At 49.4% G+C, this 12,094-nt stretch overlaps 3 protein-coding genes across 3 annotated transcripts; all 3 read left to right on the top strand.

Moving 5' to 3' along the window:
- Positions 1–532: 532 nt before the first annotated feature.
- On the top strand, positions 533–4,828 carry LACBIDRAFT_330762 (uncharacterized protein; the record flags this gene model as incomplete). Its single annotated transcript, XM_001885121.1, has 4 exons — positions 533–697; positions 779–798; positions 930–1,775; positions 1,858–4,828. The coding sequence occupies 4 exons, from the start codon at positions 533–535 to the stop codon at positions 4,826–4,828; spliced, it is 4,002 nt and encodes a 1,333-aa protein (XP_001885156.1).
- Positions 4,829–4,998: 170 nt separating this feature from the next.
- On the top strand, positions 4,999–7,857 carry LACBIDRAFT_295077 (uncharacterized protein; the record flags this gene model as incomplete). Its single annotated transcript, XM_001885120.1, is given in 12 exon segments — positions 4,999–5,054; positions 5,241–5,305; positions 5,454–5,603; positions 5,652–5,832; positions 5,882–5,980; positions 6,000–6,005; positions 6,240–7,099; positions 7,162–7,410; positions 7,463–7,488; positions 7,575–7,671; positions 7,730–7,739; positions 7,845–7,857. 12 exon segments carry the CDS (start codon positions 4,999–5,001, stop codon positions 7,855–7,857), a joined length of 1,812 nt encoding a protein of 603 aa, XP_001885155.1.
- A 2,950-nt stretch (positions 7,858–10,807) lies between these two features.
- Positions 10,808–12,026, top strand: LACBIDRAFT_304801 (uncharacterized protein). The gene is made up of 3 exons (XM_001885119.1): positions 10,808–11,130; positions 11,182–11,326; positions 11,383–12,026. Exons 1-3 carry the CDS (start codon positions 10,820–10,822, stop codon positions 11,920–11,922), a joined length of 996 nt encoding a protein of 331 aa, XP_001885154.1. The 5' UTR covers positions 10,808–10,819; the 3' UTR covers positions 11,923–12,026.
- Positions 12,027–12,094: the final 68 nt, after the last annotated feature.

Genomic DNA, 12,094 nt, shown 5'->3' with positions numbered 1-12,094 from the left:
AAATCCACCTTCGTGTAAATGAGTCAGAAAGATTTCTTAGGGAAGGCTTGAGGAAATGGGCTCGAATTTTTAGGTCATGCATGCGTCACGTGAGCGAATTACTCATCAATTCTCACTCTTGCGCCTTCAAGTCACGATGGTGACAAGCGTTGTCTACTAGTACCAGCGGGTCCATCGTCCAGCTCAAAGCTGCGAACGTCAACCCCAATCTATGTTGCTACAACCATGCCCTTGAGCAAGATTAGCTTGGTAGAGGAATATTCGACTATAATTGCGAAACTTTCATCACGGCGCACTCTACGCCGTTCTTCCGAATCAAAGCCAGAAAATCCCTCCCAAGCTCATATACCAAATGAGAGCCACGCCATCAAATGCCAAAACGGCTCGCCCAAGCTTACAGACGGTCCGAGAGCTCCCTCGGGTGCATTTCTGCTTATAAATTCGCCAAGGTCACTTCAGCTCTGATCGCGAAGCACGGATCCTCCAGCGCACAATCCCACCAGATTTGTCGAATGAAAATATCCGCCAAGAGATGGAATGCGGCAAACTCATGAAATTGTCGACGGAGGTCAAATGGCTGGCGGACTTATCTTACATTCAAAGGGTTTCAGAGTTTTTCGAATCTTTCCCAAAATCATTCGCTTTCTCAGACCACTTTGGACAATCGGGCTTTCCGATGCAAAGTTTTTTTATCCTAGTAAGTTGCATTCCAGCATTTTCAATAATTCTCTGACCCGACCCAGTCATGACTCGGATTACCGTTATAAGATTACTACAGTGCCTGACACCCATATCGAGGTGTGTTCCATCAACAGCCACACCCACGCGAGACGATCAAGTGTCTGATGAATTTGTACGCTTGCTCATTCTAATAATACACCGTTCGAGTCAGCGCTCAAAAACTTCCCGAAGCTTTGACGCCTCCTCAGAGCTACCATGAAGTCGAACAAACTCGTAATCTCACCCACGGAAGCTGGCGTTGTATCGTGGACCGTAGACATCGCCCTCAACGGCGAGATCATACGCGCCCGAGTCCCACTCAATCTCCCAATAACCAATGCTGAAGGAGATGAGATAGTTTGGTACCTTGAGAGGTATCCGCAGTCGCCCTTTGACGCAGACCGTGCAATCAAATGCATCCGCTTGCTCGAGAGGTACAGCGACGCACTCTTTGAGCAACTAGGGTTGGCGACTGTAGGCCCGATGATAAAACTGGCGGAGACGCCGGGCTGCGAAGTAGAGACGCTTATAGTGGAAATATTTCAAAATCTCAGCGATGGAGTCGGACCTTCCATTCATCAAATTTATTGGGAACTCTTGGAAGATGAGAGGCTGTGGTTAGGAATGGTCGGGGCTGTGGTCGTCAGGCGAAAATTTACATCATGCAGAATTACAAAACATCTCGATGAGGACACCGCCAGCCTTTCCAACCGCGATAAATTGGTACCATGGGGACCTCTTGAGACCACCGCGAAACTCCCGTCCTTCAATGTTCTACTCGTCGTTGCAAGGAACTTGGACCCAGATAATCCAGAAGTCGATCCCATCCTTGGACTGGCCCCTCTTTCCACGCTTTTTCGGAAGATGAAGCAGGCTTCTGGCTATCGGTTTTCCCTGGAGGTGGTCCGCCCAGGTACATATGCTGCTTTCCGAAAGCACTTGCAACTGTCTACAGAAAGGCATGGTCAAGGATATTTTCACCTCGTTCATTTTGACATGCACGGTATTGTCGTGAGCCAACCAACTCGGAGTACGACCGAAGAAGCAAATCCGAGGTGAGCCTCATAACCCACCACTCGGAAGCTCTCTTAAGTTTCACTGCAGAGTTGTGGCTGGCTTACTATTCGCGTCAAAAAGCCACGGCGGAAAATTGGATTTTGTCCCTGCTCGAAGAATCGCCAAGCTTGTTCAGCAACACAGCATCCGTCTCGTTGTCTCCAATGGATGTAGGTCGGCTAGCACGCACGCCCATGATGTAGAGGCAAACTTGGCAGCAGTCATGCTGGAGGAAGGTATCACGAATGTGTTGGCCATGCAGACAGAATTCATGAGCGGCGCGGCCAAACTCTTCATTATACAGTTCTACCGGAGCTTTCTGCAACATGGAGTTTCCTTCTCTCGAGCCGTTCGAGATGCGCGGGAGCACCTTCAGCACAATCCACTACGCAGCGCTCGTTTTGGACTGGAGGTCCCCTTACAAGACTGGATCGTACCAGTGGCCTATCTCACCGATGTTGATTTGGAGATTACACCTCCGAAAGTCCACCAAAATATTCCTCCGCCTCTATCTGAACGCGCCGTAGAACGCGATTCAGAATTCAATGGGCCTGACCTAGTTGGAAGGGATTGCGATGCTTTGAGGATCGAGAGAGATTTGACTGAATCTCAAGTCCTGATTCTGTACGGTCAGGCAGGAGTGGGCAAGACCGCATTGCTCCGACAGATGGTGGACGTCTGGAGAGCCACCAGCTTTGTTGAGCAAGTCTTCTACGTTGACTTTGCGCAATCACCGACCCCAGTGACCATGCACCGTTTTGTGGACAGAATCAACGGCAACGAAGGTCCTGAGAGTGGGATCGCCCAGAAAATGGGGGAGGCCGTTTTAGGGTGGTGGAACAAAGAAAAACCAAAGCCTCCACGTAACATACCGGCGGAGGTTGCGCAGTTAATTCAAAACTGTCGTGACCATTCGACAATCTTTGTTCTCGATAGCCTTGATGCGGCATTGTCGAGCTTGCCTCAATATGCCAAGTTGGGGTCACTGGCCGAGGAAACACGACAAGAGCTCTACCAATTTGTTGAGAGCCTCATTAATTTCACGCCGGCGAAAGGACAGAGGAAACCACTGTTGGTATTAATCGGGCGAGGCGACGAGGCTTGGTGGAATGAGCGGTTTCAGCAGGTTCCTGCTCGATTCATCAATCTCAAACCTTTGGACCTTCCATCGGCGGTCATCTTGGGGACGAGAATTCTGGAACAAGCGGGGGTTGATACGAATCGTTGGGACGTAGGCGAGAAAAACAGCCTCCACCAAATAGTGAATCTCTTCGGTCGACTACCGCTGGTGTTAGAAGTAATGCTTCCAAATGCTCGGAATATGACCCTGGGCGAATTTTATCAGAATACCCATCTTCACATGATCCCTGGGGCTGATGTTATGTGGAAACACAAGCCTTCAACGCCGGGAAGCGATAGGTTACTGCATGACCTTTTTCGTCGGTTCAACTGTGCCTCCTTCCAAATGCGAAACGTTCTCCGCTCGTTGGCCCTTTTTTGGCTAGAGGGACCTGCAATTATTGGAATCCTTGCGGCGTGGCATGAGTTAGACCCGGGAATGCCTAGAGTAATCGGGAAGGATTTTGGGAGTATCTTTAATATCTTCAAGGACGTCGGCGGGTGGGCGATGAACGTCGACACGGAATGCATAACAGAAGTCCACCCTCTGATGACCATATTCCTCCGATCAATGCTCCGGTCCTATATTCCCTTCGAGACTCGGTTAAAGGACGACCAACTTTTCAAGGCATATCGAATCATGGTCGACCGAACGCAGAACCAATTAATGATGCTTAACTTCACTGGGAAGTATGATTTTGCGTTGATCTGCAGGATTCAAAAACGGTCTCTTGTTAATATAGTGGCTGTTATGCAAGATTGCGCAAATGAGGGTGCATCGCTTAAAGCGGAAGATTGGCCCCGAGATAGCCTTGTCTACTTCTTCAGCACCAGCCGATTCGCGTTCAGAGACTCCGTCCCTGACCATCGATATCTCCTGTCGTATCTTGAGCCAACACTCAAACAATATGTCGCAACATTTGGGGGGCCCAAGCAGTCTTTGGCTACGAAAGATCTCCCGTTTGCTTTGCAGATATCGAATCACCTGGCGATCATGTACTTGGCAGAATTTCAGGTCGCCCTTGAGCAAGCCTCACGTCATGTTGACTTTTCCATCGATCTGATCAAAGCCTCCGAATGGGAGCACACACCGCTGTCAATTCCGGCAGAAATTCACGCGAAACAGATTGCGTTCCGTCTCAAAGCTTTCATATGCCTTTTCCAGCGTAATTTCGACGATGCGCAGGCGTACTGGGACAAGCAGTGCGAGCTGGAGATTGTCACGCTCGGAGGAGCTCAGAGCGTTGGTGGCCAACAGGATGGAAGTAACGCGCTTGGGCAGAGTTGGATAGAAGGTGTAGCAAACCTGGGACTGTCGGACTCATCGGGAAGAGTCCAAGTTGGAGATATCATTAAAGAGGTCTCCACGAAATACCTTCCTGCACTGGCTCAGCTTCGTCAATCAGCATGGACCCATATGGTGAAAGCCATCAAAGAAGATGATAGCTCTACACTGGAGGGTGAGATTCGTCCATACGCCCGAACGTTTATGGAACAAGCATTCGGCCTGTCAACACCAGCGATGAGCCGCGTTCTGGACGTTTCCAAAGAAACTTCGTATGATGTTGGTTATTTGCTGGAAGACCATGACTACTCTTCCGTCGACCAATTGACACAAGAGCTGGAGACGGGCCTTGATCGCGCTGATGCAGGGCGCGTAGTCCGAGCAGAATACAAGTTACTCCGCGAAGCGTTGGAACAGGGAAATTGGGCTGGCGCGCAAGTCCACATTCGACTTCTCCTACAACATCTTCCTGCGTTGCCTGGGGTATCCCCGCAACTGCTCATGGGACTGTCTATGCTCGAAGAAAGCTTCAAATTCGAGCTGGGGAGAGACGTAGAAGGCGATGGATTGAGTATGCTTATCAACGCGGTCAAAATTTTGATGGCCGATGGCGAGGCGGCAGTGCTGGCCAATCTAACAAGTCCTTGACGAGACATTGCGTATAAGTAGTTTGTTTAGACGCCGCTGTAATAAAAATATCTCTATCCTACTTCTATCAGTAAGTAATAGCTTGAGAGATTGTATAATAATTCCAAACCGACTGAATTCAAGGTCCCCAAATTTCCCGCGAGTGATTGTTGGTCTCGGCGAAAATCACAATGACGCTGTATGATACGATGAATGGCTCTCCCCACTATCGAAATCCCAATGACGGGTCAGCCTTCCTGGATCAGCTGGTGGAAGGAAGGATTTACCATTTACAATGCCACAAAATGAGCGCAAAGCATGGAAAGACCTGACAAGACGGGGAGTGAAGGGACCAAAATTACATAAAAGTAACACGAACTTGGCGCGTGTGACGTCCGTGACGGACGCGACTTTGTCACGCAGCGTAACACAGCGAGCTCGACCTCGACCTCGATGTCCTCGCCAGCGACCAGCTCGAAACTGAGGACATCAATCCCAGTGAGAGCCATAGCCTCCAAAATAGGCTCCAAGTCGTCTCCTTTGATTCCTCCCGCAAGCCAGAGCTATGATCCACTCGTAAAATCCGTTCTTCGTCATCGCCTCTCCCACATATTCTTGTTTTCGGCATTGCTATCGTGGCTCATAGTGAGCTCTTGGACGATATGGAGGTCAGGCGGCGTTGGCCTGAGCAGAGTCGTCATTGCTCCGTTCTTGCCTTTGACGCTGGCGAGCAGCCTGATGACTTGGTTGAGCACGGCGCTACCTGTCGTCGTTTTGCGAAAAGTGTTCTTCACAGGTGAGTGCAATGGTTCTCTTGCTCTTTTCATTGCTAACCGTGTTTCAGCTACGCGGACGCCCGCTACATCGCCTCTCAGCTCGATAAAGGTTTCTCTTGCAAAAACCAGCACAAAAGCAGCTTTTGCTGTGTACGTGGTGTCCTCACTATCCGTGGCGTTGATCCATGCGACAGCGGCCTATGTTGTGGAACAGAACGACCCAAAGCTTTCTCTTTTCGTCAAATCAAAGTGTGTGGTTTTTTTTGCCTTTGAGACCTCAACTCTGACGGTTTTACAGAAAACATCCACACTACCTAAATGGCCGCCTTGTTTTCTTGCTGTTTACGCAAGTGGCAACGGCGCTGCTTTTTCTTTTCCGCAACATCATGTATGACAGGTTTGTGTACAGGTGGCAGCTCGCAGTAAGTCCTCTTCAATCCTTTCTACGTCTCACTCAAATCGTTGTAGAACGTCGATATCCGCCCGTTTGGCGTCTACCACTTCCTCGTCGCCATCTTAATCTCCATCTTTACCATCACCATCTCCTTGCCACTTGCGGCCTTCCTTTTCGCAATCGCCCGCGTCCTCTTGCCCGTCCTCTACCAAATGCCGATTCTACCCATCTTCCTCCGCCCTTTCACCGCTCATTTCCTCAGGGGATCATGGACGTTGTTCTTGCCTCTCCGGCACTTCTCCCTGATCATCCGTGCGTGGTTCCTGGGGTTCACAACCGCCTTCATTTGGGAAGCCTCGGAATCATTGTTTGAGACAATTGTCTCTGTTCCAGTCACCATCACTCACCTCACGACAGACCCAAACACAACGCTCGTATCGGGCGTCTCCTCCTCTGACGTTACGTTCAAATTCTTCGCTCTCTCCGAGCTCAAAGCAGCTGCAACGGAGGAAACAACAACGGCCAGTGCACGGAGGACAGCAATATTCGGAGATCACGGGAACGGTCCCAATCTATGGTACCAAATCTCCCAAGAATGCCTCCTCATCCTCGAGAATGACTACCAGCACTTTCTCCGTCGTGGGCAGCCTGCACCAGCTGCGGCTATACCTCCTCCAATCAAGACAACGCCACTCAGCGACAAGGTGCCTGCAACTCCCGTCCAGGTCATCCGAGGGCCCATATTCCGGTCTGGCGGGAAGACCTCCCCGACCATCCTCGACGCCTTTGCAGCGGATGGTCCCATAGCGAACGCTGTGGATGCAGGCGCGGAAGCAGTACACGTTCCCGAGATTTTCAGATCGTTAGAGGCTAAATTGCCGTTGATAGCCGCCGCCAAGACGGGGGAAGAGGTGAAGCCAGACTCGGATTCGAAGCCGGGGCTCCTGGCGCGGGTGAAAGCGGAGCTCGACACGGTTGTCCGGTCTACATCTGAAAAGCATGTTCCTGTCCGTGTGAGGGATTTGTGGCAGGAGTGGCGGGTGTGGTTGACGGCGGAGAGAACCAGCAAAGTCGCTGACGTGTGTTTACCGTTCAGAGAGCTGGACGTTGTCGCGGTTGAGGGTAAGTCTTTTCTGTTACCATACAAGATGAAGATGGGTCGTTGATCGTGTGACAATATGCAGTTCTTTCTCACTTGACGTGCGCGTCTTTGGCGGAGGACCGATACGGTGTTGTGCAACGCGATATACCCAAGATTCTCGAGACGATGCTGTCTTTCCTCTCAGCCATCGAGGAATACCAAGTCGAGCTCAACAAGTTGTACGTTCCTCCAAATCCGGAAGAGGAACTTTCGCAAAAGGAGATTTATGAGAAAGAGCGCATCCGGGAGGAAGTGGGGAGGGCCGGGGAAGTGCTGAGCTACGTGGGTGATGGTATGTTGACCCTTGCTGCTTCTCAGAACGAGAACTGATGATGTTGTTGTAGGTCTGAAAGACGGGGTAGCGAGGATTGTGAGAACGTTTGGGAAGAAACTGCTGGCGTTCAAGTTTTCCCCGAGGACGGGGCAGAAGTTGCAGGGGTTCCTTGATTATTGTAGTTGATGTTCCCTACTCTATCTATGAAACAAACTGCTGATTCGCTAGGATGCCTGGCCTATCTTGGACATGTTTTGAATGTTGATGGATTGAAGTCGGGTGAGTAGGGCTGATGTTCTATTGTTCACTGACCGGGTGCATGTGAACACTTTGGCAGATACTTGGGGGTGAGTTTTATGATGTGCGCTTTTGGCGGTGACCTGATTGCATCGACCTGTGCCGATTTTACGAAGCATGAGTTATGTGTGATGTTTCTTTCTGACTTGATCTAGGATTTTCGGTTGATCTCTGATTGGAGTCCGAGATTGTGAACTTCACAAAAAGCGGCTGCTGGTGTCCCTGCGCGGGGTCTGCAATATAGAAGATAGGTAATACCAACAGCTAGTCGCGAACAACCCCCGCCCTGTGGTATAGATTGTGCATTGGTATGTTTGCCTCGTCTTCGGAACGAATGACCACGTCCTGATTATGATGGTCATTGATCAGGGCTGACGCGCTAGCAACAAGGTGTGGCTTTGTGCGCTGTCGACGTCTATCCCGCTGGTGATGCTTCCACCTTCAGTTGAACTTGAAGGCAACTTTCAACAGGCACCGTTACTATACTATAGTCTATCCAAACCTTTGCTCATGATCGTTAAGGAAAAGTAGGTTTTTCAGCAGCTCTTCGCTTGCCGCTCGTTACTCAAGATTTACCACAACAGCGTCCGAGCGAAGTCAATACGTTCATAACGGCAAAGACCCAGATGCAAGTGTGCAATCACTTTCGATAAAACTTATACACACCCGTTTAGAAATGACTTGTGTGCATTGATGCCGGTGTTCACTTTGGTATTTTCGCCTTGAAAAAATGCTGCTCGGTTGAGCCAGCGGCGGAAACCCCATGAGCCCGCCGCTGTGTGGATGTGCTGCTGTGACTTGCACCGAATGTATCGTCTGTTCCCCCAGACTTTGCACAAGGTTTCAGGTGCTCTTGTGAGCTCAAATTCCATTTGATATCCGTCAGTTGCTAATCTTACGCGTTAAAAGGATTCCAGGTTGTTCTGGGCAGCCGTTCTACTAGTACGTGTATGAACTAATGATGCGAATCAGGCACTGCACTTCAACTATACCACTTTATTTCACCTCCTTTGATCGTCCACTTGAATTAGGGAATTGACGCATCTCAAAAAAACGGTATTCCCCAGAAAACCAAAATCACTGCCGCTACTAGTACTAATCCAGTAACCCTTAGCCGCAAAATATCTCTGGCATGTTTCCGTCCATGTGACTTTTTACCTCCGCTCCTAATTGTGATCTCAAAACGTGTTCACAGCGCTTGGTGATTCTTTATTCTGATCTCCATTGTGTTGATTCCATAGATCTTTACCCAACTATAAAACTTCTCATCCGACAACCCATTTCCAGATGAGACTTGCATCACCTTGTCTCCTCGCGATCCCTCTGTCGTCCTCCATGATCGTTGCACTTCAGTCCTTTCCACAGCTCCTGGTACAACGCCGAGAGGAAAAGGACGGTTTTTGTACGTGATTTCTTGTTTCCCTGTTTCGTGTTGTTTGACAGAATTGGAGACGTACCGCAGAGCAGGACTTTTTCTGCGAAGACGACTTAGCCTTTCCTATTTCTCGACATGGACGACTCATTACTGCCACCACAAAAGCAAGGCCTTGAAAGGCGGTGTCGATAGGTCTGGCATCGTTTCGCGATACGACGTCAAGCGCTATAGGCTTGCTTCGCGCCAATAGAGTAAAATTCGACACAAAAAAAAACAGAGGCCCAAAAAGGATCGTGGGGGATTGATTATCGTTGGACGCGATCTCACACCTAGTTTTCGAGTTCCTCCGCTGGAGCGCTGGCGCTGATCAAAGCAACTGTGAATTACCTGTCAATTACGTCCGAACGGTATCTGGTCCAAAGTATGGAATTACACCTCCGCACTCACTGGCAGACGAAGACTAATTGAGATATGTATATCCGTTCAGGCCAATTTCTGTTTTCTTCATACCTACTGTATTTTACCGCAACAGATTCTTCGTCAACTAAATTCATTTTTGACCTCTTGGTTCACCATTTTCTGTAAATAAAACTAATACTAGTTAAAATTGAAATGCCTCGAACCAGGAGTCCCCTCCATGGGATCCTGACCATCCCAAGGAGAAAGAAAATCTTGTAACGGCCACTCTGCGTATTTGATATTTACAACAGTAGATAGCTTGGTGTTGTTTGATTCAGGGTGAATGACAGCGCCAGCCAAGTTCCGCTGTGAAACTTTCATCCCGATCCCAATAAGCGAATTAAGGAATTCATCGAAGTTTTTTGGCTCACGGCGATCATAGAAAGTGACGTCTACTCGTTTCAGCACTCCAGTCAAGACAAATGGGTCCCGTTGCATTCAAGTTCTTCAAGCATAGGGCACAAACTTGCTTTCACTTCAATACTGCACGTGGAGATGACGGTACGTATCGTTCAGACGGAAATAATATTAATGCCGCGGTTCAGTTCCATGCCCGCCGGCAAGTTCAGCATTTTGTTGCAAGTAGAGCGTGCGATGGAAGGGGTCGGTCAGTTATCTTATCCTGCAAACGTTCTTGTTGGAGTGATAAGAGCTGACGCTCGTGCTTTGTAGGATTCCAGACCGGACACCCACTTTAATACGTCAATGAGTGCGATAAAGATCGGTGGTCCCACTTGCCTTATAGTGGGATATCTAGTGCACTATCGATATTCCTCATTTTGTTCCTCATGGCGGTTGTAGATACAAGCACGCACCAACGTTCCCAGCGAGAAAGTTCCAACTGGATGCCGTTTCGAGACTCGAAGCTCCTGAATTTTGTTCCATCATATTCTCGATGGCCTTCCTCGGTTTTTTCGAGCGCTTAAGCGTTGTAAGTATTTTAAATAATTACTTACACCCGGTAGCCGGCGATGAACGTTCGCTGTGGCTGTGAAACCGGGCCGAGGCTCCCCCTCTAACCCTCCTTCAACCTCTAAAGAAGTCCGAAAGGATCAAAGTAAGAGTAGAACGTGCTCAATACAAAAGATTAACGAGCTGAAATTACCAAGAGTAGCCCCCTCTCCTCAACAATTGACCGACGCCTCTCAAAAGTCCGTTTGCGAGGGTTTTAAGGCACACGTGCGGGTGCACAGTGTGGCGGTTCGTGACACATTGCGACCCTTTATGCCCTATATATCTTAGCGAACGCGGGTTCTTTGGGGATGATCAGCCTTGCGGTAACACCCACCATCGACGATGGTTGGCGCCAATGCCTCCACCATAGCGTTCACTCAGGATTTCTCTCATACTACTCGTCCTGATACCCTCACACTCCTCCTGCTCTCCTTTACGACTCTCAGCGCGTCATATTACAGTCTAGCGCCGCGATATGGCACGCCCAAGCAAACCTCATGGATATTAACCACCGTCTCCAGCGCCGTCATGACCATTGCCAGTCTTCCTTTTTTGTATGATTATTTCTCGTACGGCGGCAGCGTCAAGCACGTCCGTACTCTCCCCATGCTATCCATTGCTGCTACCAGGTTTTTCCAAACTTATCTTGCTGTGTACGTGTCCTTGTTCACTCGTGTGAAAACCCTGTCACTGACTCTACCCAGCGATCTGGTCTTAGGATCTGTACATTACCCATCTCAACTTCAACTCGTCACCGGCTGGATTCACCATGCCTTGTATATCATCATAGTAGAACTCACTATCAAGCGGTCTTGGACCCACATTTTCTGTCTGTGCGCAGCCATGGAGGTGAGTCATCCATCCATAGTTCAGGCAGTGGGCAATTGTGACTAACACTTCTCCAGATCCCTACGTTCGTTCTCGGATTCACGAATCTATACCCCCACCTTAGAAGTAACGTCTTCTTCGCGGTCTCCTTCTTCCTCACACGAATCCTATTCCACATCATCCTCGCCATTTCTTACCTCCTGCCACACAACAGGCACCACACCACCGGCGGCTCTTTCCTCCCCGCCGGCCTCCTCGCCATGATCTTCCCCATGCACGCCATGTGGTTCCGCGGCTGCATCAAGGGCTTTCAGCGGAGAAGAGCGGAATCTAGAGCAGCAAAGGCCCCACCACCATCTGTCATTGAGCTTGACATTTATCCGGAGAAGAACAACTTGAACGAGTCACCCGCTCCGCTAGAGTTTTCAACGCCCTCAGCTAAGCTGAGGCAGAAAGTGTATGGCAGTGAACTACACTTTAATAGCGTCGACGCTCGTTCGGGAAGGACTACCAAGACTTCAGTCGTTTTGACGCGTATTTATGGATCCATCCCTCCAAGGGAGGTTGTTTACGATTATGTTGGTCTGGGGAGACTTCGCAGTAAGCAGGCTCAGTAGGGTACATGGTATACCTTATCACGTTCAACACGTCGTAGATAATATACCCATATGTATTTTCGCAGAGGTGTTGCTTCAGAAATTTCAAATTGCTGAAAGTGCTTATGTGTCGCGACGACCTTCAAATATTTTCCCAGGGGCATTACGCGTTACTGCCGATTTGATCCAAATG

Source organism: Laccaria bicolor, genomic scaffold, assembly GCF_000143565.1.
Source record: "Laccaria bicolor S238N-H82 LACBIscaffold_29 genomic scaffold, whole genome shotgun sequence".
Classification (NCBI taxonomy): Eukaryota; Fungi; Basidiomycota; class Agaricomycetes; order Agaricales; family Hydnangiaceae; genus Laccaria; species Laccaria bicolor.
This window is presented reverse-complemented; position numbering and strand designations above follow the sequence as displayed.